This window comes from Gallinula chloropus, assembly GCF_964237585.1.
Source record: "Gallinula chloropus genome assembly, chromosome: 5".
In the NCBI taxonomy this organism is placed as follows: domain Eukaryota; kingdom Metazoa; phylum Chordata; class Aves; order Gruiformes; family Rallidae; genus Gallinula; species Gallinula chloropus.
The window spans coordinates 32,964,094-32,990,277 of NC_140090.1; the positions used below are offsets into that span (position 1 = coordinate 32,964,094).

Genomic DNA, 26,184 nt, shown 5'->3' on the forward strand with positions numbered 1-26,184 from the left:
CAAAACTTGGATACTTTAACATTGGTTTATCATGTTTATAGAACTACAAACTGGTTTGGGTGGAGACAGGACTCAAAGTCCCCCCAGTGCCCCCTTGCCATAAGTAGGGATGCCCCCAACCAACCCAGGGTGCCCAAAGTCCCATCCAATCCGGCCTTGAACCCTGCTAGGGGCAGCCCCAGCTTCTCTGCGCACCCTGTGCCAGGGCCTCCTCCCTCCCCAGGAAGGATTTCTGCCTCCCAGCCCCTCTCCAGATGCCCTCCTGCAGCTGAAGGCTGTTCCCCTGGCCTGGCCCTCTCTGCCCTTGGCACCGGCCCCTCTCCAGCTCTCCTGGAGTCCCTGAAGGATCTGGAATAGGTTCAGAGATCTCCATAGAAGCAGACTTCTCTTCTCTGGGCTGAGCTAGCCTAGCTCTCCCAGCCTGTCTTTGTAATTATCTTTACTGTAAGTTGTGTTTCAGTCTACAGTTTGCCTCAGCTTCATTAGGAAAAAAAAAATTGTTTAAAAAATACCATTTTACTACACCTTGTGGCAACTCTGACAGCCTTCAGTGGCACGGGGAACTCCAATGCTAGGTGGAAAAGAGTCATTTTGGTGCACTCTTTGAAGACCCAGTACTACCAAGAGGGGTAATCCCAGCAGTGCTTTGTTCCTTCTGCTCTCCTGATTAATTTTTCATGGATTTCTAAATATCTTAGAGCATGCAGTCAGTAAATGTCTATAAACATTGCTGGGTTGCTGATGGTCAAAAGTGTCCTGTGGTCCTACTATGGGAAGAAGAGGAGAAGGCTGAGGCAGCGAGCTGGAGTTGCGTCACAAGAGACACGCTTTACTCATGTCAATGTTAGTACAAACCTCATCTCAACCTTTTATAATCATTAATCACCTACCATGACTCCATTGCATGCAAACATGAACCAGCAAAATGCGAAGCAAGTCAGAAGGGCAGCGGTATCGTTAGAAAGCATTGCCAAGCGCTGTGTTTGCGTAGGCGGAGTGTAGCTACAAAAGCACCCCAGCCTCTCTGGTGTGCGGGTTCTTGCCCGTCCAACTCACAACATGCTGGTGGCTGTGGTGCTGCTGCCCTTGGTGTGCTGCCTGAGTCCTGCCGCTGCCGGGAAGCTGCTGGTGATCCCCATGGAGGGCAGCCACTGGCTCAGCATGAAGGAAGTGCTGGCGGTGCTGAGCAAGAGGGGGCATGAAATAGTTGTTATCGCACCAGACAGCAAAATGATGATAGGTTCCTCAGTGACGTATGAGCTGAAAACGTATCCCGTGCCTTTCAAAAAGGAAGAGATGGAAGAGCTAATCCACTCGCTTAGTGCAAACTGTTTTAGCGAAGAGCCGTTCCTGACCAGATTTCTGAATACCTGGGATCATTTCAGGAAGAGCTCTGCCATGTTTCACGCTTCCTGCAGCTCCTTACTGTACAACAAAGAGATGATGAAATACATTGAGGAAAGTAAATTTGATGCGGTGTTCACAGATCCTCTGACGCCCTGTGGACAGATCATTGCTTTACACTTTTCAATCCCTACTGTTTTCTTCTTGCGGGGTGTCCCGTGCGCTATAGACAATCACGCCGCTCAGAGTCCGGACCCACTATCCTACGTCCCGCGAATGCTCTCACTCAATACAGATCGTATGACATTTCCTCAGAGAGTGAAGAACTTCCTGATTGCTCTCTCAGAGTCTTTCACCTGCACTATTGTCTTTTCACCATTTGAAAGCCTGGCATCAGACTTTCTCCAAAGGCCAATGACAATGACGCAGCTTTTAAGTCACGGATCCATTTGGCTGAAGAGACTTGACTTTGTCTTTGACTATCCCATGCCTGTAATGCCCAATATGATTTTCATTGGAGGCATAAACTGCAGAGAGAAGAAATCATTATCTCAGGTCAGTGACTGGCTGGGAAAGGTATAACAAGGGGAAAGTTCTGGCAGTTCTCGCACAATCTGGGTGGAGTCTGATAGTGTCACATGGGCATTTCTTACTTAAAGCTGGAATTTAGCTTAACACTTTCTGTGTAGTCAGTTCACATGAACAACAGAGTGGTATAGCAGACCAGGAGAGGAAGCTGTAATTCCACCTCCTTTCCTTGGGTCTGCCCAACACAGGATTTTGTTTGGTGGCGGGATCACATAGAATCAGAATCACAGAATTATCAAGGTTGGAAAAGACCTAAAAGATCATCTAGTCCAACCATTCACCTATTACTACTAGCTCCCACTAAACCATGTCCCTCAATACAACATCTAGTCTTTCCTTGAACACCCCCAGGGTCGGTGACTCCACCACCTCCCTGGGCAGTGCATTCCAGTGCCTGACTACCCCTTCAGAGAAGTAGTGCTTCCTAATGTCCAGCCTGAATCTCCCCTGGTGCAGCTTGATACCATTCCCTCTAGTTCTGTCGCTGTCTACACGGGAGAAGAGGCCGACCCCCAGCTCACTACAACCTCCCTTCAGGAAGTTATAGAGAGCTATAAGGTCTCCCCTGAGCCTCCTCTTCTCCAGGCTGAACAATCCCAGCTCCCTCAGCCGCTCCTCGTAAAGGCCTGTGTTCCAGACCCCTCACCAGCTTAGTAGCCCTCCTCTGAACGTGTTCCAGGGCCTCAATGTCTTTCCTGTAGTGAGGGGCCCAAAACTGAACACAGTACTCGAGATGCGGCCTCACAAGTGCTGAGTACAGGGGGACAATTACCTCCCTGTTCCTACTAGTAACACTATTTTTGATGCAAGCCAGGATGCTGTTGGCCTTCTTGGCCACCCGCGCACACTGTCGGCTCATGTTCAGCCGTGCATCAATCAGTACCCCCAGGTCCATTTCCTCCACACAGTCCTCCAGCCACTCCGCCCCAAGCCTATAGCGCTGCCTGGGGTTGTTGTGGCCAAAGTGCAGGACTCGGCATTTGCTCTTGTTGAACCTCATGCCATTGGCTTCAGCCCAGCTCTCCAGCCTGTCCAGATCCCTCTGTAGGGCCTCGCTACCCCCAGGCAGATCCACACTCCCAGCCAATTTAGTGTCATCTGCAAACATCTGCAAACATGCTGTGTTACATTTGATTCCAGCTCAAATCAGATACACAAACATCACCTCACCCAGGAATTAACGCAAGAAAGGCAAGCGAATTACAGCAGCTCTTCCAAAAAGCCTGTGCCCCATGTAAAAAAGGCAAAATATTTCTTCAAGAGCTGCTTATCCAGTCAGAAGAATAACTCACTGCATTATGTGCAGTAGCATCGCATGCTCTTTTCTGTAGCAGTGGTCTTCTGTTTGCGTCAAAGGCTGATGTTTTGTGGTGAAGATTTTGGTTTAGCAGCAGCTTCCATCACAAGAACAAGACAGCTGAATTCTCAACTGCGTCTTTAAGAGACAGCTGGTTTGGATAGGGAAATGCTGATGGGTGGTTGCCTGGGCATCTGTAGTCTAAATGTAGTTGATAAAAGCACTCACGTGATGTATGTTAGTTTGTCGGTGCTGCGGGTGATGCATGGTCCTGTTTGCTACTGCTGTAAGTAGAACGGCTTCACGTGAAGCCAGAGATTAAGTGGGAAAAGGAGAGATAGGAGACAGCTCTCCTCAACAGATGATGAATGTCATCCAGCCATTTCAGGAAGAAATCCCATTGTTTCCTAGAAGGGATTAAGTTTTATCCTTTGTGAACTTTACAGATTCTCCTCTATTCTTCCCTTGAACTTTTTTCCCTCGACAGCCTTTCCTGAGTCTTGGGGAATGGATTACTCCTGCCTATCACCGCTCTCACTCTTCCCCCAAATTCTTAGGCCTTTGTGAACAAAGAGCTGAAGCTTCCCGAGAAAACAGATTTGCATTATACAAGCTTCACACCTCTCCCCCAGAGCCAGCTTTAACTGCCCTCAGGCTTTACTTTCCTCCTCCCAGTACTTCTCCTGATGCTGCCCATTGAAAGTACTGCTTGTTTCTGTTGAGCTGCTAGTGTCCGTATCACAAAAGTGTCTTTCAGGTTGCTTGTGAACCTCCCACATGGCCACTTTTATCAGGGTAGTGCTTGTTCCTATCTCCTCCTTCCATCAGTGCTGCTTAATGGCTCCTCTGGGACAAACCCAGGCTGGTCCTCTGGAAAAGCGGCATCCTGCCTGCAGGAGAGGCCAAGGGGCAGCTCCAGCTTGAAATCAGACTTTCCTCCGAAGCCACTCTCTCTCTCATCTTGCTCAGGGGCTACAGATCATGGTCCATCAGCAATATTTGTTGCAGATGTACTGATTCTTCAGTCCTGATTTCTTCTTGTCTTCCCACTCTGCATCATGCAGTTACATCTAATGGCAAAAATCTAACGCCAAGGGTGGATAAGTTTATCCTAAGTACTTGTTAACCACTCAGACATGGTATCTTATTTCTAGCAGTTCACCTGAAGTAATAATACCACATCCTATGGTTTAAAATAAGTTCCTGCCCTGAAACCAGAGGTCACTGGCTACTTCTGCCCAGGCTCTACTATATTTAATCAGGCACAACGGGAACTGAGTGGCTGTTCTTCCTATTGCTCCTGGAAGAAGAAAATGATTGGAAGAGGCACAGAGAGGTATGTCAGGGTGATGACAAAGTTTTATTATGCGTGACAAATTGTATTTTTCCTTTGCTGGTGCCTCTATGTGCTGGTGGTGTACCTGGCGCCGGTGCTGAGCTCTGTAAAACAGAGCCTCAGAATTTGCAGATATCGCATTGTAGAGAGGTATAATTTTATACTTTTAAACATAAACTCAACCAACGTTTTGGAACAACTGTAAAAAGAAAGAAGAAAAGCAAGAGCACATTTTAAAGACCTGCTTTCAGTGAGCTCAGTCACTGGCAAGTGGCAGCACTATTCAAAAACCTTGGATTTTGTTTTTGCGAAGTCCGATTTCATTTCCATTCTAACATGAATCAGCACAGAGAGTCAATCAGAAAAGACTCAAGGGAGCCTCAGATATCAAGTTCTGCCTAACCCGAGCTGATTTGTCACTTAAATGATTCATCAGTGCCTTGAATGGTTTACTGGTTTTGCTGGAAAAGCCAGATCGTTAGGGGGGAATGTGAGAATCTGGTAGGAGCCTGTGGGTCTACTTAAAATCTCTTAGGTTGGGGCAGATGAGCAGACTTTGGGTTTGATGGAACATGGCTCATGTAAGTAAATACAGTTACTTAGTTTCTGCGGGGGTTTTGGTTTTCCTGTCTCTGTTTTGCTTGGCTGCTGGTGGAAAGCTGTTGGTGGTGCCAATGGATGGGAGTCACTGGCTCAGCATGCGCTCTGTGCTGGCGGCTCTCAGCCAGAAACAGCACGAAATCGTGGTCGTTGCACCTGAAGTGAACCTGAACGTGAAGGCATCTGAATATTACACTCTGAAAACCTACCCGGTGCCTCTGACCAGGGAAGAACTGGAGGCAAACATGCGCTCATTTGCGAACGACCTTTTTGAGAGAAGACCTTTTCTTCAAAGAATTACTGGGCTTTATGAAAAGGTCCGAGTCATCTCCAGCATCTACACCTCCTCCTGTACCAGGTTACTGCACAATAAGGATCTGATGCAGTACCTCGAAGGAAGTAAATTTGACGCTGTTCTCACCGATCCTGTTGTACCGTGTGGACAAATCCTGGCTCTGCAGCTCTCTATCCCATCCATATTCTTCTTACGGGGACTCCCTTGCAGTTTGGATTTGCAGGCTACCCAGTGTCCAGACCCCCCTTCCTACATCCCAAGAACATTCACAGACAACTCAGACCACATGACGTTTACCCAGCGCGTAGAGAACTTATTGCTGAAATCATCAGAATCCTTTCTTTGCCATTTTGCCTATTTGCCATTTGAACTTCTGGCCTCAGATGTCCTCCGCAGACCAGTAACAATGAAGGAGCTCTTAAGCCATGGATCTATTTGGCTTAAAAGAATGGATTTTGTTTTCGAGTATCCCATGCCAGTGATGCCTAACATCGTTTTCATTGGAGGTATAAACTGTGGAAAGAAAAAGCCATTGCCCCAGGTCAGTGATTTCCGTGATAGAATTTGTTAAGGTTTGAAGGGAAAAACGCCGTTTGCAAATGCTCTGCGGATTTATAATTGTGTACAGGAGTTTGTGGGGTTTATGAGTGCATAAACGCTGTAAAGACAAAATGGGTGAGAAAAACGAGTTTATTTTCATTCTCTCCCACTCCTGCAGGTACTCTTCTATAGCATTAGCAGGATCTAAGCGGTTTTGTTTTCTTTGGGCTATGTGTGGAAGTAGTTCATTGCTGTAGTCTCACTACGGGGTGCACTGAGGGGGATCCCCACCTTTCTTAGCAGGCAGTTCTGCCTCTTACCTTTGCCAGATCGGTATTATTGCTACTGAAACCATTTGTTTTACTGCCACAATCTGTCTTTCGAAACAATGGATCCTTTTCTGTTAATAGGACCATGCTTTCATAATTTAGAACTACAGCATCACAACGTGTTGGTTGGTGGGTAATGTTTTGGTTGCTTTGTCAGTCTGGGCTTATCCTTTCACCTCATGGATGTTCTGCAAAACTGCTAGAGGTTTTTGTAGCTGCTAGCATGCACTGAGCCATCTGCAGCAGCTTTTACTGCCTTCCAGAGATTTTCCTTACAAAGGGTGTACTTCAAGATGGGGTAGTTCAGTAAATGTCTTTGAAAAATAATCTACTACGGACTATCAACCTCCACAGTGAATCACCACAGGGGCAAAATTACTTCTATGTAATCATTTTCATAATTAGGGCTGATTGCCTGTAAATCCTGTCTATGCATTAAGTGCTGTTTGCTTTCACTGCCCTAAGGCATGCTCTTCCCAGACTGATCCAGGTATTTCTGAGTTGCTAATCCAGTTTTAAATATACCTGCCAAAAAAGCATGCCCTTGTTCTTCCTCCTCCCAGCCCCTATTTTATCCTTCAAAAAAAGACACCTCTCAGGGAAATGCACTTTGGGAGCTGATTTTCCATTTTCATTGCAGTCTCAAAATATAAAACTAATAAACCAAACCCTTTCCCACGTGAAACACTAATATTTTCCTAACCTGTTACAAATATGAAATGATTTGGATTGGCAGGAGGGCAGGAATTTTCTTATACTGAAAATTCTTGTTTGGAAAATTAACGTGCTTTTGAGCAGACCACTGGATGAGGGATCCCTCATTTCCTTAAATCCCAGAGTCCCTCTAATACAAGGAGGTGGGTGTTTCCCGGCCTAGCTACTGTATGATTACAGCCTGACAAATTGGCTGAACTTTAACACCTCTTATTCCGTTTCTGCCGTACCCACGATTATACATTTACCACACAGCAAATAAGTCTAAAGATCATCTGGAGAACTATAGCACAGATTGCTTAAAAACTTGGAGCTGGGGGATATTCCTTCTGGGGAGCACTCACCAGATTTCTGCAGAAAAACAGCCCTGGTGCTTAGTGCTTATCCATGAGTCCCGGTGATGCTAGTTCTGCTCTGCTCCATCCTCAGTTTGGCTGCTGGTGGGAAGCTACCAGTGGTGCCAGTGGGCAGGAGACAGGCAGGAGGAGTATAAAATAGTCATCATTACACCTAAAATAAACATACATATAAAAAAAATCAGAGAATTTTGTTATGAAAATGTATCCAATATCTCTCACAAAGGAAGAGGTGGATGGAAGCATCAAATCTTTGTCAAAGGATGTACTTGAAGAGGGATCTTTCCTGGAAAGATTTCTTCATGTATGTCAGAAACTGAAAAGTATCTTGGCCACTTATCTCTCTCTCTCTCTGCACACTTACTCTACAACAACGAGCTTGTCAATCATCTAGAGGAGCATTAAGTTTTATGCTGTCTTTACAGATCCTGTGGGCAAATATTGGCTGAGCATCTTTCAGTTCTTTTCCTGGGCTTTTTGTGTGTGGCTTAGATTTTTAAACCATTCAATGTCCCAACCCCCGCTTCTTATGTCCTCAGGGTATTTACAGAGCATACAGACTGTGTGAGCTTTCTTCAGCACATAAATAATTTAATCCCTGACATCCCAAGCTCTAAACTCTTCTACTGAAGATCTGTGATGGCACATTGTGACCACCAGCCAAAGGGACTGTCAGAATTTGCAGACAATAGGACAAAATGCTGGACTTGTCTTACAAGCAGTTCTCAGGAAACCCTAAAAGCTCTTTCTAGGCTCAAAACCCCGGCCCTGCTGAATGGAACCAAGGAACAGGTCTGCTTTGACATGTCCAGCACACTGTGACTCGCACTGAGGGGATGGATGAAAACATGGGGATATGCCAGTGACAGAGAAAGGAAGCCAGAATTAGGCCCTGAATTATTTCATGGAAAGTCCCCCTCAAAGAGTGTTCATACACCCCTGTCCTGCCCTCCCAGCTCACAAAGCCAACCCTTCCAACCTTGAGGCAAGTCTCAGGTACTAGAAGTAACACTTAGTGTCGGGGATATGTCCTGGAAACAAACCTAGCATCATGTTTCCATCTTCATCAGTCTTCCAATTTCAGAAACTATCCTAAATAGCTCTTCCACATCTCCTATAGAGGCCACAGGTCTCTGAGAGATGAGTCTTCAAAGAGAAAGAGAGGTAGGTCTGGTCTTGTCCAGGGGGAAGGCAGCAGCCTCTGCTAGGCTCAGTAGCGATGTGGCTGTGACATATCTTCTGCCCATGCAAAAGGGTCATCCAGGGGGAAGCTCTCAGAAGCACAGTCCCACCACAAACACCTGCTCCTTCTGGGTCACTCCTCTGTTCCTCTGATAGAAACAGAGAGGGGATATCCAGTGCATTGACCACACAGGACCAGCCTCTGGACTTGGCTGGAATGATGAGCTTATTAAGCAGCCTTTTATCAACTTGGTGATTACACATTTACCAGAAAATAAATACCTTGACAGATCAAAAGTTCTGCTGTGGCTTAAAAGCAGGGAGCTGGCGCTGTAGCGTCAGTGCCACCGGTGGTTTGCTTTCTGGGCAGCACTCACCAGATCTCTGCAGACATGGCCCTGCTGCCTTGTGCTCATCCACGAGTCAGGGTGACGCTGGTTCTGCTCCTATCCATGCTCACTTTGGCTGCTGGTGGGAAGCTGCTGGTGGTGCCAGTGGATGGGAGTCACTGGCTCAGCATGCGGGAAGTGTTGGACATCCTGAGGCAGAAGGGACATGAAATCGTCGTGGTTGCACCTGAAGCCAGTTTGTACATAAAGCCAGCAAAGACTTTTGTCCTGAAAACATACCCAGGCCCTTTATCGCAGGAAGAGTTGGAAGACGAATTCCTGATGTTTATAGATGGCGTGCTTGAAGAAGGATCTTCTCTGGAAAGGTTTCTTAATATATTCTATGGTATGAAAAGATTTTCTGATATGTCAATCTCCACCTGTACCTACTTACTGAACAACAAAGAGCTTGTCAGATACCTTGAGGAGAGCAAGTTTGATGCTGTCTTTACAGATCCAGTTCTACCCTGCGGGCAGATACTGGCTGAGCACCTGTCAGTCCCTTCTGTGTTTTTCTTACGTGGAATACCCTGTGGTTTAGAATTTGAAGCCACTCAGTGTCCCAATCCCCCTTCTTATGTCCCCAGGCTATTCACTGACCTTTCAGATCACATGAATTTTCTCCAGCGGGTGAAGAATCTAATGTTTGACATCCCAAATTATTTTCTCTGCAATTATTTCTTTCAACCATATTCAAAACTGGCTTCTGAGTTCCTGCAGCGGGATGTGACTGTGACAGAAATCTTAAGCCACGCTTCCGTTTGGCTCTTGAGGACAGATTTTGTGTTAGATTATCCAAGACCTTTGATGCCCAACATCATTGCAATTGGAGGAGTAAACTGTGCTCACAAGAAGCTTCCTCAGGTAGGCCATGCTCTGTTTTTAATTCTTGCTCTGCGCTCACAAGGTTGGAATTTCATGCTGCAGATAGGAATGAAGTTCCCCTTTAGGGGGAATGAAATCCCTTTAGGGGCATGAAATTGTCATCATTGCACCTGAAGTCAGTTTGTACATAAAGCCAGCAAAGACTTTGTGTTATGAAAATGTACCCAGTCCCTTTCACACAGGAAGAGATGGATGGAAATTTTCACAGGATGCATTTGAAGAATGATCTTTTCTGGAAAGACTTCTTAAAGAATCCTAAAGAATGACAAGAGTCTGTGTTATGGTGACCTCAGCTGTACCCACTTACTGTACAACAAAGAACTTGTCAGATATCTTGAGGAGAGCAAGTCTGATGCTGTCCTTACGGACCCTGTACTAGGAAGGGCCCTTGAGGGCATAAGGCCAAACTCCCTGCCCAAAACCAAGGCAAACTTGGCATTACAGCGGGTCGCTCCAAGCCTTTTTCATAACGTCTTCTGCAAGAGAGAGATTCATTTGAGGAGTGCCTTATCAGTCTCTTGTTCTGCCTTATGAATGAATCCATGCAGAATTTCCTCATGTTCTTCAGCCTTTCTTTTATTTATTTATTTATTTAGTTAGTTATTTATTTAGTTATTTATTTATTTTTCTTTCAAGAGGGTTTTCCCATGGTTTGGAATATGGTAGACCCCCCCCCCCCTATTAGTTTGTACTGTGCCGTTGATCACCATGGTGCTTGATTTGCAGTTGGATATAGTCATAGGTTAGCAGCGTACCTCATGAATTCTAGCAGATTTGGCAAAGTGCAGCTTTTCAATCATTCTTCTGTTGGCATATCCTAGGCCAGGAATGCTCCTTGGTGGAAGCATCAGCACTGCTGCGTCACTGTAATATAAATGCTCTTAACTTCTTGACAACAGGAACTGACAAGAGCTTGTCTGTGTGTTCCTCAGCGCAGGTTGGTGGAGAAAGTACCACTTTCTTCCCTGATCTCTAATCACTGCAGTGCTGATTCTGTCCAAGGCCCCCAGTGGCTCTATGTGGCTTGCAGAAGTGGTGTGACCCTGACCCCGGAAGAACAGGTCTCCTGCTAAACGTCAGGGAGAAAAGGAAGGGCATAGACCCAGCACTGGTCCTAAAATAAGACACTGATGGACATTTCCCATCTAGGAGGTCTCAAAGGAAAAGTGGTTTGAGAAGAAGTCTCAACAGGCAGAGCAGGGTACATTTCTACCTGCCAACTCTGCCAGCTGGGGGTGGGAACAGTCACTGTATAACAAGAGCATACCCTCTGCACCAGCCCTGTCAGGTTACTCTGAGTCCAGCTCTTCAGGCTGTCACACATCTCATGGGGGAACTTAATCAAAACCCTCAATCCTTTGCAGGAACCTATAGTACTTCCTAGGTGCTTAACATAAAATTTTTGTTGCACTTCCAACTCCATCACTCTTCTCACTCCAGAAACTATCCTAAACAGCTCTACCACATCTCTTGCAGAGGCCACAGGACTCTGAGAGATGAGTCCTGTGGCCTCTGCAAGAGAAAGAGAGGTAGGTCAGGCCTTGCCCAGAAGAAAGGGACAAGTCTCTGCTAGGTTCAGTAGTGATGTGGCTGTGACATATCTTCTGCCCATGCAAAAGGGTCATCCAGGGGGAAGCTCTCAGAAGCACAGTCCCACCCAGAGCCACCCATGCTCCTTCTGGGTCACTTCTAAGTTCCTCTGATAGAAACAGGGGATATCCACCATGCACCACCAACCTGAGCAATTAGATGAACTTAGTACTTGTTAAGCAGCCTTTTATCAACTTGGTGATTACACATTTACCAGAAAATAAATACCTTGACGGATCAAAAGTTCTGCTGTGGCTTAAAAGCAGGGAGCTGGCACTATAGCGTCAGTGCCACCGGTGGTTTGCTTTCTGGGCAGCACTCACCAGATCTCTGCAGACATGGCCCTGCTGCCTTGTGCTCATCCACGAGTCAGGGTGACGCTGGTTCTGCTCCTATCCATGCTCACTTTGGCTGCTGGTGGGAAGCTGCTGGTGGTGCCAGTGGATGGGAGTCACTGGCTCAGCATGCGGGAAGTGTTGGACATCCTGAGGCAGAAGGGACATGAAATCGTCGTGGTTGCACCTGAAGTCAGTTTGTACATAAAGCCAGCAAAGACTTTTGTCCTGAAAACGTACCCAGTCCCTTTCACGCAGGAAGAAATGCATCACATCTTCTGGAGAACTAGCCAGAATGCATTTGAAGAAGGATCTTTTCTGGAAAGAGTTTTTAAAACATATGAAGGCGTAAAAAATACTTCTGCCATGTTCTTGTCCACCTGTACCCACTTACTGAACAACAAAGAGCTTGTCAGATACCTTGAGGAGAGCAAGTTTGATGCTGTCTTTACAGATCCATTTCTACCCTGCGGGCAGATAGTGGCTGAGCATCTTTCAGTCCCTTCTGTGTTTTTTTTGCAGCAAATACCCTGTGGTTTAGAATTTGAAGCCACTCAGTGTCCCAATCCCCCTTCTTATGTCCCCAGGGTATTCACAGACCTTTCAGACCGCATGAACTTTCTCCAGCGGGTGAAGAATATGATTTTTGAGATCCCAAATTATTTTCTTTGTGATTTTGTTTATGAACCATATTCAAAACTGGCTTCTGAGTTCCTGCAGCGGGATGTGACTGTGCCAGACCTCTTACGCAAGGCTTCCATTTGGCTCGTGAAGTTAGACTTTGTTTTACACTATCCGAGACCTCTGATGCCCAACATGATTATGATTAGTGGAGTAAACTGTGCTTATAAGAAGTTAACAAAGGTGAGTTGAACTCTGTTTTTCCTTGTCATTCTTGGAGGCTCTTACATACTCCGAACAACAGTAACACAGGTTTTGTTAGAAGGATCTCTTTCTATGTGTGATAGGAGAACGATTTAAAACTCCTTTTGCTTTTCAAAAATGTGCCAGCATGTGCTTCAGTGAAGGCATCCAAATATCCCAGTAAAAAGATGGAGCGAGGGTTGTATATGGAATTATCTCTGGGGAACTCCCCACTGACCTTGGACCTCTGCTCAAAGTCAACTTTGATATTACAGTAGGTTGGTCAGCACTTCTTCTCTCTAAGCTATTGATGTGGTCTAAGGCACTTTCCTCTGAGAAGATCTTTGCTTATCCCACGGTCCAACTTGTCCCTATCAATTTCCTCTATGCTACTGTCTTTTGGGGTTTTTTTATTTCCCTTTAAATTGGGATCTTCTATGTTCTGAATTGTCAGAGACTCATAAAATACTTTTTTTTGGAAGGTCATTTGCAGGTCTCTCAGCAAATCTCCTGGTCAAAGCATGTCCAGTTGGTTCCATTCTACATCTTATCAAATTTTGAATATCTTCTCTGACCCTTATAGTGAAAAGAGTTTTGTATATCAAATTTATTATTCAAATTTGCCAAGTTCCAGCTTGTGCCTGTTGCCTCTCATCCCTTCCCTGCGAATATATGAGGAGAGTGTTGCTTTGTTTTCTTTATGCTCTCCTGCTAAGGGACTTGAACACAGCAGTAAAGTCTCCTTCTGAATAAGCCTTCTCTTCTGAATCCTGAGCAAGCTCATCTTTCTCAGCCTCTTTTTCTATGTCACGGTCCCCAGCTCCTAACCATCTTCTTGGCTTTTGCTGGACATCATCTGGCACATCAAAGTCAGTCTTCTATTGAAGAACCCCAAACTGGGTACACATCTTCAGATACTTCTCAAGTGCCGAACAGAAGAGAATCATAGAATATACTGAGTTGGAAGGGACCCATAAGGATCACCAAGTCCAACTCCAAGAGAAAGATCACCTCTTTCCATCTGCTGGCTTTTATAGCCCAGGATGCTATTGCCTCCATGGCTGCAAGTCATATTCAAAGTTTTGTCCATTCTTTGTAGAGCTGCCATATGTCCAGCTAGAGTGCAGCCTGTCATGTGGCACGGGCTTATCCCAACCCAGCAGCAGAACTTTGGTTTTGCCTTTGCTGACTTTCATGGGGCTCATCTTGGCCCATTTCTCCAGCTCGTTGCGTTCTTTGTATGTATCCCAGGCCAGTGATGCTCTGTATTTTAAGTATCAATGGCATAACAAAAATAAAAGTATAAGTTAGCTGGCTTTGTTCTTATAAAATTGATATTGGATTTATTTCATAATTGTTAATATATGTGCTCAAATACATTTTGTGGTTTGTAGAGTAACATCATAGCTTTGTTTTTTAGAAATAACTATTCCTGTTAAGTTTTTCAGATACAGACTTTGCAAACCAGAGCTTTTCAGAAAAAGCTGAAGCTCACACAGTAAAACTGAAGCATTTTAAAGAGCATTCAAACTTGGCATTCTCTAGAAAAAACAGAGTTTGAATAAACCACATAGATAAACCTATGAAAAGAACTATGACAGAGGTCTATAAAATCCTGAAAAGCATCACAAAAGTGAAAGGGGAACTGATAGGCAGTTTCTCCCAATACTTGACCTATGATTAACACTGAAATGAGGAGTCAGCAAGCTTAAAGGAGACAAAAGGAGTACTTTTTCACATCATGAACAAACTAAAATCACTATCTGCCTCTCAACACCAGCAGATGTTGGGGTTTTTTTGGTAGACAAACCCAGCATACAACAATGGCACTCAACTCTGTACTTCAAGCTTTATTTTCTCCTGACAGATACCTCATTTCACCCTTGCCTTTGGAATGGGCTGTTCAGCCAGTGGACTTCAGTCTCTAGACTCACATGTGAAATGGTGTTTGTGTACGATGCTCAAAACCCAGTGTCACAACTTTCACAATCTTACCAACACACCATTACCCCGAAGGTGGTTTGTTGCATTTTTGTTACCCCTTTAAGGTATATATCAAATACTACTACTATATATTAAATGTGAGGTTTGAGGGTGGATTACATGTTAGCATAGGCTAACAGTACATCAGCAACTCTGGAGCAACTACCTGAGGACATACTGCCACCTTAGGGCATACATAATGCCACATCGCCTAGTTACCGCCAGACTCTTGTGTCACTCAAGTGTGAAAATGCACACAGAGGTACTGCACATGAGCATCCCTTCTAGCCACCTCCTTTAGTTTTCGGTCTTTTAAGATCACCTCACTGACAGCTAGAAAGTTTTGCTTTAACAGGCTGCACAATGGGACCATAGTGATGGTGTTGGCACTCACCTGAATGTTAACCAGCAGTGTACCCCGGTGGTCAAGAAGCGCAACGGCATCCTGGCTTGCACCAGGCATAGCGTAGCCAGCAGGACCGGGGAGGTGATCATCCCCCCGTGATCAGCTCTGGGGAGGCTGCACCTTGAATACCGTGTTCAGGTTTGGGCCCCTCACTGCAAGAAAGACATTGAGGACCTGGAGTGTGTCCAGAGAAGGCAGATGAAGCTGGTGAGGGGTCTGGAACACAAGAGGAGCAGCTGAGGGACCTGGGACTGTTTAGCCTGGAGAAGGCTCAGGAGAGACCTTACTGCTCTCTACAACTACCTGAGAGGAGGTTGTGGACAGCTGGGGCTCAGCCTCTTCTCACAGATAACCAGTGACAGGACAAGAGGGAATGGCTGCAAGTGGCACCAGGGGAGATTCAGGTTAGAAATTAGGAGACATTTCTTCTCAGAAGGGGCAGTTGGGCATTGCAGCAGGTTGGCCAGGGAGGTGGTGGAGTCACTATCCCCTGGAGTGTTCAAGGAAAGGCTGGATGAGGTACTCAGGGACATGGATCAGTAAGTAATATAGGTGGTAGGGGGACAGTTGGACTAGATGATCTTGGAGGTCCTTTCCAAACTTAATGATTCTATACTTCTATGTCTAAAACTCATTCCTGCTACGTTACAGTCATTCTTGCTGGCTTATGAGAGTCACTTTTTTTTTTAGCATGCCACATACAGAACCACCTATCAAAATAAACCTTTTAGGACACAGTATTAGCCTTGCAATGTGCTTATCACACCCAGGTACATTTACCAAAGGTAGACATTTCACAAACCTGATTTCCCATTGCTGCTACCTGCTCCAAGACAATTTTCACAGCATGAAGAAAACATCCAGAGCTCTGTGATCAGGTGTGCTTTGGTGGCGATCTCAATTTCTCTTCCCTAGCCAGCAACTACTCTTCTTCAGCTGCCATTCCTGTATCTTGTTTTGACTTTGTAAACTTGCAAACATTTGACATTTACCTTTTCTCTTTCCTTATTGGCAGATAAAATCTCTAAAGTAAAAAAGCTTTTTTCCATATCTCAGAATGATATAATTGGGTTGGAATTGACCTTAAAGATCATCTAGTTCCACCCCCCTCTCATGGGCAGGGATATTCTCCACCAGCTGGGTTTCCCAAAGCCCCATATGTTCAGTCCAGAACTCTCAAGCTGTCATTTGTGGCCCTTATTATACTACTTACTGCTGCCCAGAAAAATTTGGCTCCATCATCATCATTACTCCCCGCTGAGTAGCTGTAGGCTGTGGTCAAGTGTTACAAAGAACAAGAGTTCCAACACAGTTTTGGAGGGTTTTTTGCCTTAAAAATTTTATCGTAACCCATGCAGAAGCATCTTAGAAACTGTTTTCCCCTTCTGGTAAGCACAGGACACAAGTGTGGACTTCTCTTGGCTTGTGCCACAGCCAAGCCTCATTAACTTCTTTTGAAAAACAGCTATTATTAAGAACTTCCAAACCCACTTGTCCTGTAGCCTCTCACCTATAAACTCTCCTGGCCTCTTGAGCAAAGACCACATATTCTGCTGTGTCATTGCTCTGGAAAAGACGTTTGGCCACCAGCCATGCACCTACAAACTCTTATGGCCCCTCTTGAGCAAGAGCTGCGTATTCTGCTGCATCATTGTTTATATAAAAAAAGGTGTTTGGTTAATATGTTACTCAAACTTTGGTGACCCCGCTGCTTGGTGTGCTAACTCCTGCTTGCTGTGTGGAATGTCCTGTGGGAACCCCAGGCACCTTTTGGAGCAAAGGCATAAAAGGGAAAGTTGGAAGTTAGGTCTTTCATGTCATTACTGCAACACACTCCTTGTCTTACAAGCTCTCTGGAGAAGCTCTGTGGCCATGAACGTTGGGAAGCAGTGCTCCTGACTTTAATCAGGCAGAGGACAGTCAAGTGCACAGTGAATTGCTTCAAACAACCCTGATCCAGAAAAATCTCTCTACAAACAACTGCTACCTCTGCTAACCAAAGACTCTACTGATTGTTCTCAATCATTTAAGATAATGTAAACACATGGAATGGCTTCCCTGTCTTTCTTATGAGCCCCCTTTAGGTATTGAAAGACCACAGTAGGTCTCCCCAGAGCTTCCTCTTCTTCAGGATGAACAAGCTCAACTCTCTCAGCCTGTCTTAATAGGAGAGGTGCTTCAGCCTTATCATCTTTGTGGCCCTCCACTGGACTTGCTCCAATAGGTCCATACCTGTCATATACTGGGGACCCCAGAGCTGGGTCCAGTACTCCAGGTAGAGTAGATGGGAACAATCACCACCCTTAATCTGCTGGTCATGCTGGTTTTGATTCAGCCCAGGCCATAGATGGCTTTCTGGTCTACAAGCATATATTGCCATCTCATGTCCAGCTTTCCCCCTACCAGATCCATTGATAGCACTTTTATCAATGCTTTTATGACGATTTAAAGCATTATCTTTGAACTCCAGTAACTTGTCTTAGTAAACATTTTGTAGAGATAAAGATTAGATACTGTCAAGTTATAAGTGAGGTGCAACTATTTTTGGCTTCCATATGCTGCTCGGAGGAAGTAAGAAGGAACAGTTCATTTCTTCTCCTGCCAACAGCCCCATGACAGTTATGTGGAGGTACCAGATATATGCTGGGCTTGTCCTTTTTCTTTCTTTCTGGAGTTCGGCAGAAGGTGGGAAGCTCTTGGTTGTGCCTCAGGATGGAAGTCACTGGCTGAGCATGCGCATTGTTCTGGAGAAACTCAGTGAGAGGGGGCATGAAATTGTAGTGGTGATTCCTGAAGCCACTCTTCTTATGAAAAGCTCGCAATCTTTCACCATCAAGACATACTCTGTGCCATACACACAGGAGTTTGTGGATAGACAATACCATTCCATTGGTGAAAAATCTTTTGATAACTCTCCCTTTCTAGAAAAGTTTGTAAATTTACTCATGAATATGTCAGAACTGACCAACATGTTCTCTTCCGCCTGTCGGCATCTTTTATATGATGAAGAACTAATGAAGTACCTCCAGGACAGCAAATTTGATGCTGTTATGATGGATCCTGTGTTGCCCTGTGGACCAATTATTGCTGAATATCTCTCCCTCCCTTCAGTGTACTTCATGCGCGGTCTTCCATGTACCTTAGACTACAAAGCCACCCAGTGTCCCAGTCCTTATTCTTACGTGCCGAGGACTTTTACGACCAATTCAGATCACATGACATTTACAGAACGTGTGAAGAACTTCCTGGTTGGGTCTTCAGAGCATTTGCTTTGCCACCGGTTTTACTTAAAATATGAGAGCCTAGCTTCTGAGTTTCTCCACAGAGAAGTAACAGTACTCGAACTGTTTAGCAAAGCGTCTGTTTGGCTGATGAGATATGACTTTGTTTTTGACTACCCACGCCCAATAATGCCAAATATGGTCTATATTGGAGGCATCAACTGCGAACAGAAGAAACCATTGTCAAAGGTTTGTCCTTGTTTATATGGAGGGTATTACAGCATTTATTAGTGACTCTAAGATTTTCTTGTTGTGCTTGAGCCAATATGTGATCGAATACCAGGTTGGCATGGTTTGGGAGTGGGAATCTTAGGCTCTGATAGACGGTTACAAGATCTGCCCTGCAAGCTGCTGAAGGGTTTTCTCTCCAGGAGAGCTTAGGTGAAGTTGTCTAAGCTACAGAGCTGCCTAGATATATGTTTGTTGTAAGCATAAGACCGTAATACTAGATGATCACAGATTCTCAGCCTGGAGAAAAGAAGGCTAAGGGGGGACCTTATTAATGTTTATAAATATCTTAAGTATGGGATGCAGGGGGAAATGGGCAACCTCTTTTCAGTGGTCTGTGCAGACAGTACAAGGGTCAACAGCCTCAAGTTGGAGCACAGGAAGTTCCACACCAACATGTGGAAGCACTTTTACCCAGTGAGGGTGAGGGAGCCCTGGGACAGGCTGCCCAGTGGGGTGTGGAGTCTCCTTCTCTGGAGATATCCCAGCCCTGTCTGGATGCTGACCTGTGCAATATGATCTAGGGAGCTGCTTTGGCTGGGGGTTGGACCCTATGAGCTCTGGAGGTCCCTTCCAAAACCTGTGATTCTGTGAATACCCAAGAACCAGCAGTATGCAGTCAGAGATGGCTGAGGGAGCTCTTTAGCCTCTGAGTTTGTGTAAAACAGCATATAAGATGATGATTAGGAAAAAGAAACCTCAGATTTTACCTGTCAACCTACCCTCCCTCCCTAGGTTGTTCAAATCTCCCAAATGGGCTATGTAAATAGTGCATTTATTTTATTTTTTCAGACAATGGTGCCATTGCAAACAGAAGTTATTGCTAAGCCTGTATCACGTTTACCACTGTAGACTCAGGGTTTTCACTTAGATAACAGCTATGCTACAGAAACAATTCTGAAGATAAACCTTATCAACCCATTGCATATCAAACCCTTGTCAATTATTGCTTCTTGCTTAGACTCCCGAGAGAGCAAGGTAATCCAAAGGGCAGACTTTTGTTCTGAGTTTTGTGCCCAGTCAGCTGAGCAAACTCAAGGTAGGGAGTTGTTCATTAACCAGGTGTTAATAAGAGAACGATTGCTGGGACAGGTGTTATGTCCCATTCATGACTCCGTTGAGTCTTTCAGTGTGACACACTACTGATCACTCCACTCTTGAGCATTTGAATCCTCTAATGTTAATTCAACCACTCAGCTTTACCTTTACCAGTTGTTTAAAGCCTTCACTGTGCACAGATGATAAACCCAATCTTTACCCACAGTTAAAAATTACCCTTATTTCTGCCCACAAACATACAGCCTGTTAAAAATTAAACACTTAACTTAGTTAGGATTAAACTGCAAAGTACCCCACGATTCAGCTCCTCAGCCCTGGCAGAAGTTTAGCAGCTGTTTGAAACTTTGCTGACAGCACAAGGGAAATGGCTTCTTCGAATCCAGGATTTAATTCTCTTGCTTCCTGGGTCACGTTTTTCTTGGTCCTGCGGACCTTTTCTGAAGGTGGAAAGCTTTTGGTTGTACCTATCGATGGCAGCCACTGGCTCAGCATGCGCCTGGTTGTGGAGCAGCTCAGGCAGAGAGGACATGAAATCGTGGTGGTTGCACCAGAGATAAGTTTGCGGATAGATTCATCGGTGCATTATACCATGAAAACATACTCCGTGCCTTACACCAGGGAGTATGTGGAGGCAGAATTTAAAAAGCTGGGTTATAGGAGTTTCACGCCTCAACCCTTCTTGGAAAAATTCTCAAAACTGGCAAATATCACAACCATGTTCTTTGATTCCTGCAAGCGCCTTCTGTCTAACAAAGAGCTGATCCGATACCTTGAAGAAAGAAATTTTGACGCTGCCTTTGTGGATCCTTTCTTCCCATGCGGACAGATAGTGGCTGAACATCTCTCCCTTCCTTCCGTGTATCTCGTCCGGGGACTGCCATGCAGCCTTGACTCCCATGCCACCCTCTGCCCAAACCCTCCTTCTTACATCCCTAGGTTCTTCACTCGCTACACGGACCGCATGGCGTTCCTCCAGCGCGCGGGCAATCTCCTAGCTAGCCTGAGCGGTTCCCTGGCTTGCAGCTTGCTTTATTCGCCCTACGATCCTTTGATCAAAGAATTCCTCCAGCAAGAGGCAACGGTGCTCAAGCTGTTCAGCCACGCGTCGATTTGGCTCATGAAATATGACTTTGTGTTTGAGTACCCCAGGCCTTTAATGCCTAACATGGTCTTGATCGGAGGCATAAACTGTGCTCGGGAAAAAGCGTTGTCACAGGTCAGTTATCTTTTTCGTCCCTTTGTGTAGCTGTGGCTGCACTGCTTGCTCTCACCGTGAGGTGGAGTTCTCCCCAGTAACAAATAGCAACAGGAGTGCAAGCGAGGTGGAAGTGGCTAGGAAAGCACTTTGCACCTCAGCACCCCATGAGCAACGCGGAGTGAGTTGTCTCATGGGAGACCTCCAGATTCCTTGCACGGGAACCTGGGGTTTTCCCCTCAGTATTTTCCTGCAGCCTATTACCAGTATAAAACCAGTATAAAACCAGTAACCGGGGTTTTATACCTGTTTACAAGACTCGGTGCTAACTGGGGTGATGTAGCAGGTCAGGTCACGCTGGCCTTCTGCCCTCGAGCAGAGGACCATTACAGCAGGAATTTCAGAGTGGCAGACCTGGTTGAAATTGCTGCTCCATCGAGTGAAGCAGCAAGAGATCAGCTTCATTTGTGTAAAATATTCTGTCCCAGAACATACAGACTGCAATTATATTTTACTTGACCTATGCCAAACTACCTAAATATGGGATACCTGCCACTTTTCCAGCAACCCCTAGCACTTTCTCTTACTTTTCAGTGAGTGTCCACTGAAAGTATTTCATAAAGGTCACCAGCACAGGCAGATGCTGCTTAAAGAGACTTCAGTAAAATAACCCATCTAACAGCAAAGCCAGGCTACGAAACATTTCCTAATGGTGGTGGCATTTCTGAGCAGAAGGTCAGACACAGGGAAACATTCAAAGGACAGAGGAAAACTGATGTGCCTGGTCCCATGGGAAATAAAGCTAAATAGTCCCTGGAATCACCGTATCTGTTCCACCACAACAGGAACTGCCAAGAAGTTTTGTACCGAAACCACATTTGTAATTTGGGGAGGGTTTTGTGGTTCCCAGATGTCTGTGAGTTTACACAGAGCTCCCAACCAGACACCTATGATGCTTTAATGGAGACCGTGTCATCAGAAGAATCCAGTAGGACAGAACCAAGCCCTGAAGTGAGGGTTACATTTCACCTTATTTGTCCCCAAGAGAGCATCAGGGTTGCTCTTTAGGGTGCAGCTATCATCAAACTTTCTGTGGCTCCTTCTCTTTAGGATCCAGTCTCAAACACAGGGCCACGGCACTCTGGTCAGCCAGAAAAATACATAGTGGAGCTTAAGCTAGGAGGGTCAATCTCAGTTATCTCCTCAGACTCTAGAGATACAATTTCAATTGTCAGACTTACAGGAATTGTAGAACCACAGAAAGCTTTGGGTTGGAAGGGACCTTGAAGATCACCTAGTTCCAACCCCCCTGCCATGGGCAGGAACACTCTCCACTAGACCAGGTTGCCCAAAGCTTCATCCAACCCTGCTTTGGACACCTTCACGGATGGGGTTTCCACAGGCTCTCTGGGCACCCTGTGCCAGGGCCTCACCACCCTCAGAGTAAAGAATTTCATGCTAAAGTCTAACCTAACCCTGCCATCTTCCAGCTTGAAGCCATTGCCTCTTGTCCCATCCCTGCACTCCCTGGTGAACAGCCCCTATCCCAATTTCCTGTAGGACCTCTATAAGTGTTGGTAGGCTGTAATTAGGTCTCCCCAGAGCCTTCTCTTCTCCAGGATGAACAAGCCCAACTGTCTCAGTCGCTCTTCATAGGAGAGGTACTCCAGCTCCCTGATCATTTTTGTGGCCTCCTCTAGACTCATTCCAACAGGAACATTTAGTTCATTTTATTCTACTAGTTTAACTTTGCCTGCAACAATTCCCTCCAGTTTTGTCTTCCCCTCCCAGGCTCTACCAAATATTTTTCTATGGCACAGGATTTTCGCTCTGTCCTTCAGCTGGTTTTAATGCTTCATCAGAATCCTTTTGTTCTTGGATCCCAGTGACAGATCTCCTCCCCCTTCATTTATTTAAATCAAACAAAGCAGATAAAAAAGAAACCCCAGCAACTGGCAGCATTTCAATATTATACTCAAAGCAGACCAAATAAAGCCAGATATTAGAAGTTTGCTGTCAGAAGACTTTTCAAAAATCTTAATTGTCTCTTGCAGCTGCATGGTCTGGAAAAGGAGAGCATCAACTCTAAAGCCAGAGCATCTGACTTGCAATAAATATGAAAAATAAAGCACAGTGGCTTCACCTGGGGGTCGGTACAGCATCTTTCCACTGCATGGAAACCGATGTCTTTGAGCAGGCAGGCTTTGCTGCATGGTTTTTCTCATGTCCACACTGAATCTTAGTTTGGGCTCCGATCCTGCAAACACTCATGCACCTCCACAACTTTGTTTTTCCACCTTTGCCCACTTTCACACCCTGCCCCGGCCCACCGGACTCATTTTCATACAGATACCTAATTTTCAGCATCTGACTCTGACTAAGGATGTGCTTTGTCTTGGCAGGAATTTGAAGCTATTGTGGATGCCTCTGGAGAACACGGCATCGTTGTCTTCTCACTGGGCTCCATGGTCTCTGAGATTCCTATGAAGAAAGCCATAGAAATTGCAGATGCCTTGGGATCTGTCCCTCAAACGGTATGGTTTCCCTCTCCCCCTTCCAGCACAGCAATTCAATGCTCTTTTCAACCACAGTACACCATTACCTTTGGCTTTCAGTGTGCTGGGTCCTCCCTTCTTTCTCCTGCTCCCTGATGGCAGGAGAAACCATGACCCCAGCTACTCTGCATGACAAAACAGGTTTTGTGTGCCTAAAAGAGGCTGATTCCTGAGAACTGACGTTCTACTTCTTTCTCTTGAAAGGTTTTGTGGCGGTACACAGGAGAGGCACCCCCCAACCTGCCAAAGAATGTAAAGCTTGTCAAATGGCTGCCACAGAATGATCTTCTAGGTAGGTCTGAGATACCTTAAGTGATACCAGCTTGTTTCTTTTTAATCTGCCACTGCTGTTGTAAGGCCCCATTAGCATCACCTGTGCTGATTGCCTGTATCACTGCAGGTCAGAGGATTTCCTTACAGACTTTGCTGTTTGAACCAGAGCTCATCTTTTAGAAACTTTACCTGATTGCAACTTCAAAATTGTGGAATTATGAAAGAGCCCTGTTTGGAAAGGTGTTCCAGCTACACTTCCTGTCAAAAATGGGGGTCTTTGTCTGTGGCTGGCCAGTCTCAACACCCACCCGTGGGTTTTTTACAAGGTTTTGTCTACTGGACTGAAAACTTAAGGTCTCTGAGTGAGCAGTTCCAGGCAGGTCGTTGGGCTTTTCACATAAAATTGTACACACTATTGCCAGGAGAGCATCTGTTGGTCAGAAAACAGGACTCAGCTGGGGGATATCTGTAAAAGGAAGACATGGTAAAAAAATAATGGTAACATCCTCTTTAACCTCACTTGGCTCCGTTTTCATCCTAAAATCTGAGAAGCTTTGGAGGATTATTCAAGGCTTTCCAGAGGTTACCCAAACCAAGACAGAGCTCTATAACCCAAACTTCATTCAATCCCCGGCTCTCTGCAGCTCTGAGGTAGTCTGTAAGTAACGATGCACATGACAGCCCAAAGTCCTTCATCTGTACCTACCAGTTCCATTTTTTGTGCAAGTTTTCCTCCAGCAATGTGTTCTTGTGACTTAACAAATCAAAAAATCTAAGCAAGCCTTTCCTTCCCTCCACAGCTCACCCTAAAACCCGTGCCTTTATTACCCACGGAGGCTCCCACGGTGTTTACGAGGGCATATGCAATGCGGTGCCGATGGTGCTGATGCCGTTATTTGGAGACCAGATGGACAACGCCAAGCGAGTAGAGTCACGGGGAGCAGGACTGACGCTGAACATACTTGAAATGACTTCAGAGGACATATCTGCTGCCCTGAAAGCAGTAATTAATGATAAAAAGTCAGTAATAGACACACAGCTTTTCTCCTTCTACTCTTGTGACACCAGCACTCTAGCTTCTTGTATGCCTCCTTAATCAAGGCTACATCACTGAGAACCTCTCCCTGTCCCCATAACAGCATTGTCCTCCTCACTGCCCAGGACCTTCCCCCACCCCCTTAGTGCTCAGAAGGAGCTGTATGGACTGCTGCCTGGCTCAGCAAGGCTGGACGATGCCAGCACAGAGCAGGAAGAACATGAGTGGATAGGTCAAGGTGCTACAGGGAACTGCGCTAGACATCGTACTGGTGCAGTCAGCCCAAGGTGCTGTGGGGCATCACAGAGAAAGGGAGCTTTAAAACATACCCTCCTCTTCCCCGCTCACTTTCCCTGCTGTCATTAGGGCCTCTCAGGCCTTGGCATCCTCCAGCCCATTGTGTTTCTGATCATTTCCTGACCATTGCTCTTACAGCAACACTTTGTTCTCCAGCTGGACAGCCTTTCTGCATCCCCTCTCATATTTCAGCCAGGCACTTCATCCTATGCCGTGGAGATTTTGCTGACAGCTCAAAAAATAAGCTTTTTCTTCTTTTTCTTCTATCTTTTCTCCTTTGACATTGACAACAACACTTTTCTTTGCCATTATCCTTCTCATGGGGTGGTAGCGTTGGGGAAAGGCCACCAGAGAAGGCCCTGATGGGCCATCAGACAACTGACACTGCATCCCTTTTTCCTGGGGGCTCAATCTCAGCAGCACAAGTCATTGAAAACGCCAAACCTCTTTTCTTTGCAGGTACAAAGAGAACATCAAGCGTCTCTCAGACCTTCACCTCGACAGGCCTGTCCACCCTCTGGACCTGGCTGTGCACTGGGTAGAGTTTGTAATGAGACACAAAGGGGCCCCACACCTGCGACCTGCCGCTCACGACCTCAACTGGATCCAGTACCACTCCTTGGATGTCATCGCCTTCCTCCTCGCTGTGGTGCTCCTCTCCCTCTTCATTTCTTTCAAGTGCTGCCTGTTCTGCTGCCGCAGGTGCTGCTTTAAGAAGGGGAGAACAAGAAAGGCAACCAAATCAAAGTCCCACTAGCAGATGAAAGCAGATGGAGGAGATAAGGCTCCAGACCAGAAGGCTCAGAGAACATCTCAAATTTCACGAGAATTAATTGCTGACTTCAGTCAAGAAATAATAGTGGTCCTTTAAACTAGCACCGGGGGGGTGGGGGTGGGGGGTTGTTTCACTGAAATAATTTTGCCTTTAATTAAGAATCAGTTCCTAGAAATAATTTGTATTATTAGGAGTGCTTCAGTCACTTGGGAAGACGTTAGCGTGTAAAGCAAAGCTCCTGGTTCCCATGTCTTGGTGTACAGAGGACTGTATGCAGTGGAGATGCATTGGGATTCCATAAGACTTTGCTTCAAGGGCTATTGAAGAACCATTTGCTCTGTGAGATGGTCAAGGTTTGTCAAGCACTTTGAAATCCTTGCGTCGCTGTTGTTACAGAAGAGGTAAACAATATACACCGACAATACACGCCATACAACCCAAGTCAGACACAC

The 26,184-nt window shown here is 45.7% G+C and overlaps 1 protein-coding gene across 3 annotated transcripts in view; it reads left to right on the forward strand.

Moving 5' to 3' along the window:
* The window catches only part of LOC311192823 (UDP-glucuronosyltransferase 1A1-like), a gene marked incomplete at its 5' end in the record, with an annotated part of 36,744 nt that extends 10,914 nt beyond the window's left edge, over nt 1-25,830 (forward strand). For 2 of the 3 annotated variants that reach the window (XM_084265418.1, XM_084265417.1), the window contains 4 exons: nt 23,199-23,330; nt 23,556-23,643; nt 24,425-24,644; nt 25,417-25,830. In XM_084265418.1, coding sequence (XP_084121544.1) covers nt 23,199-23,330; nt 23,556-23,643; nt 24,425-24,644; nt 25,417-25,714 — 738 coding nt within the window. In that variant the 3' untranslated portion in view covers nt 25,715-25,830. Of the gene's footprint in view, nt 1-19,965; nt 20,818-23,198; nt 23,331-23,555; nt 23,644-24,424; nt 24,645-25,416 lie in introns of those variants that run through there. The other variant, XM_084265419.1, reaches the window with a different exon arrangement.
* Between the last annotated feature and the right edge of the window lie 354 nt (nt 25,831-26,184).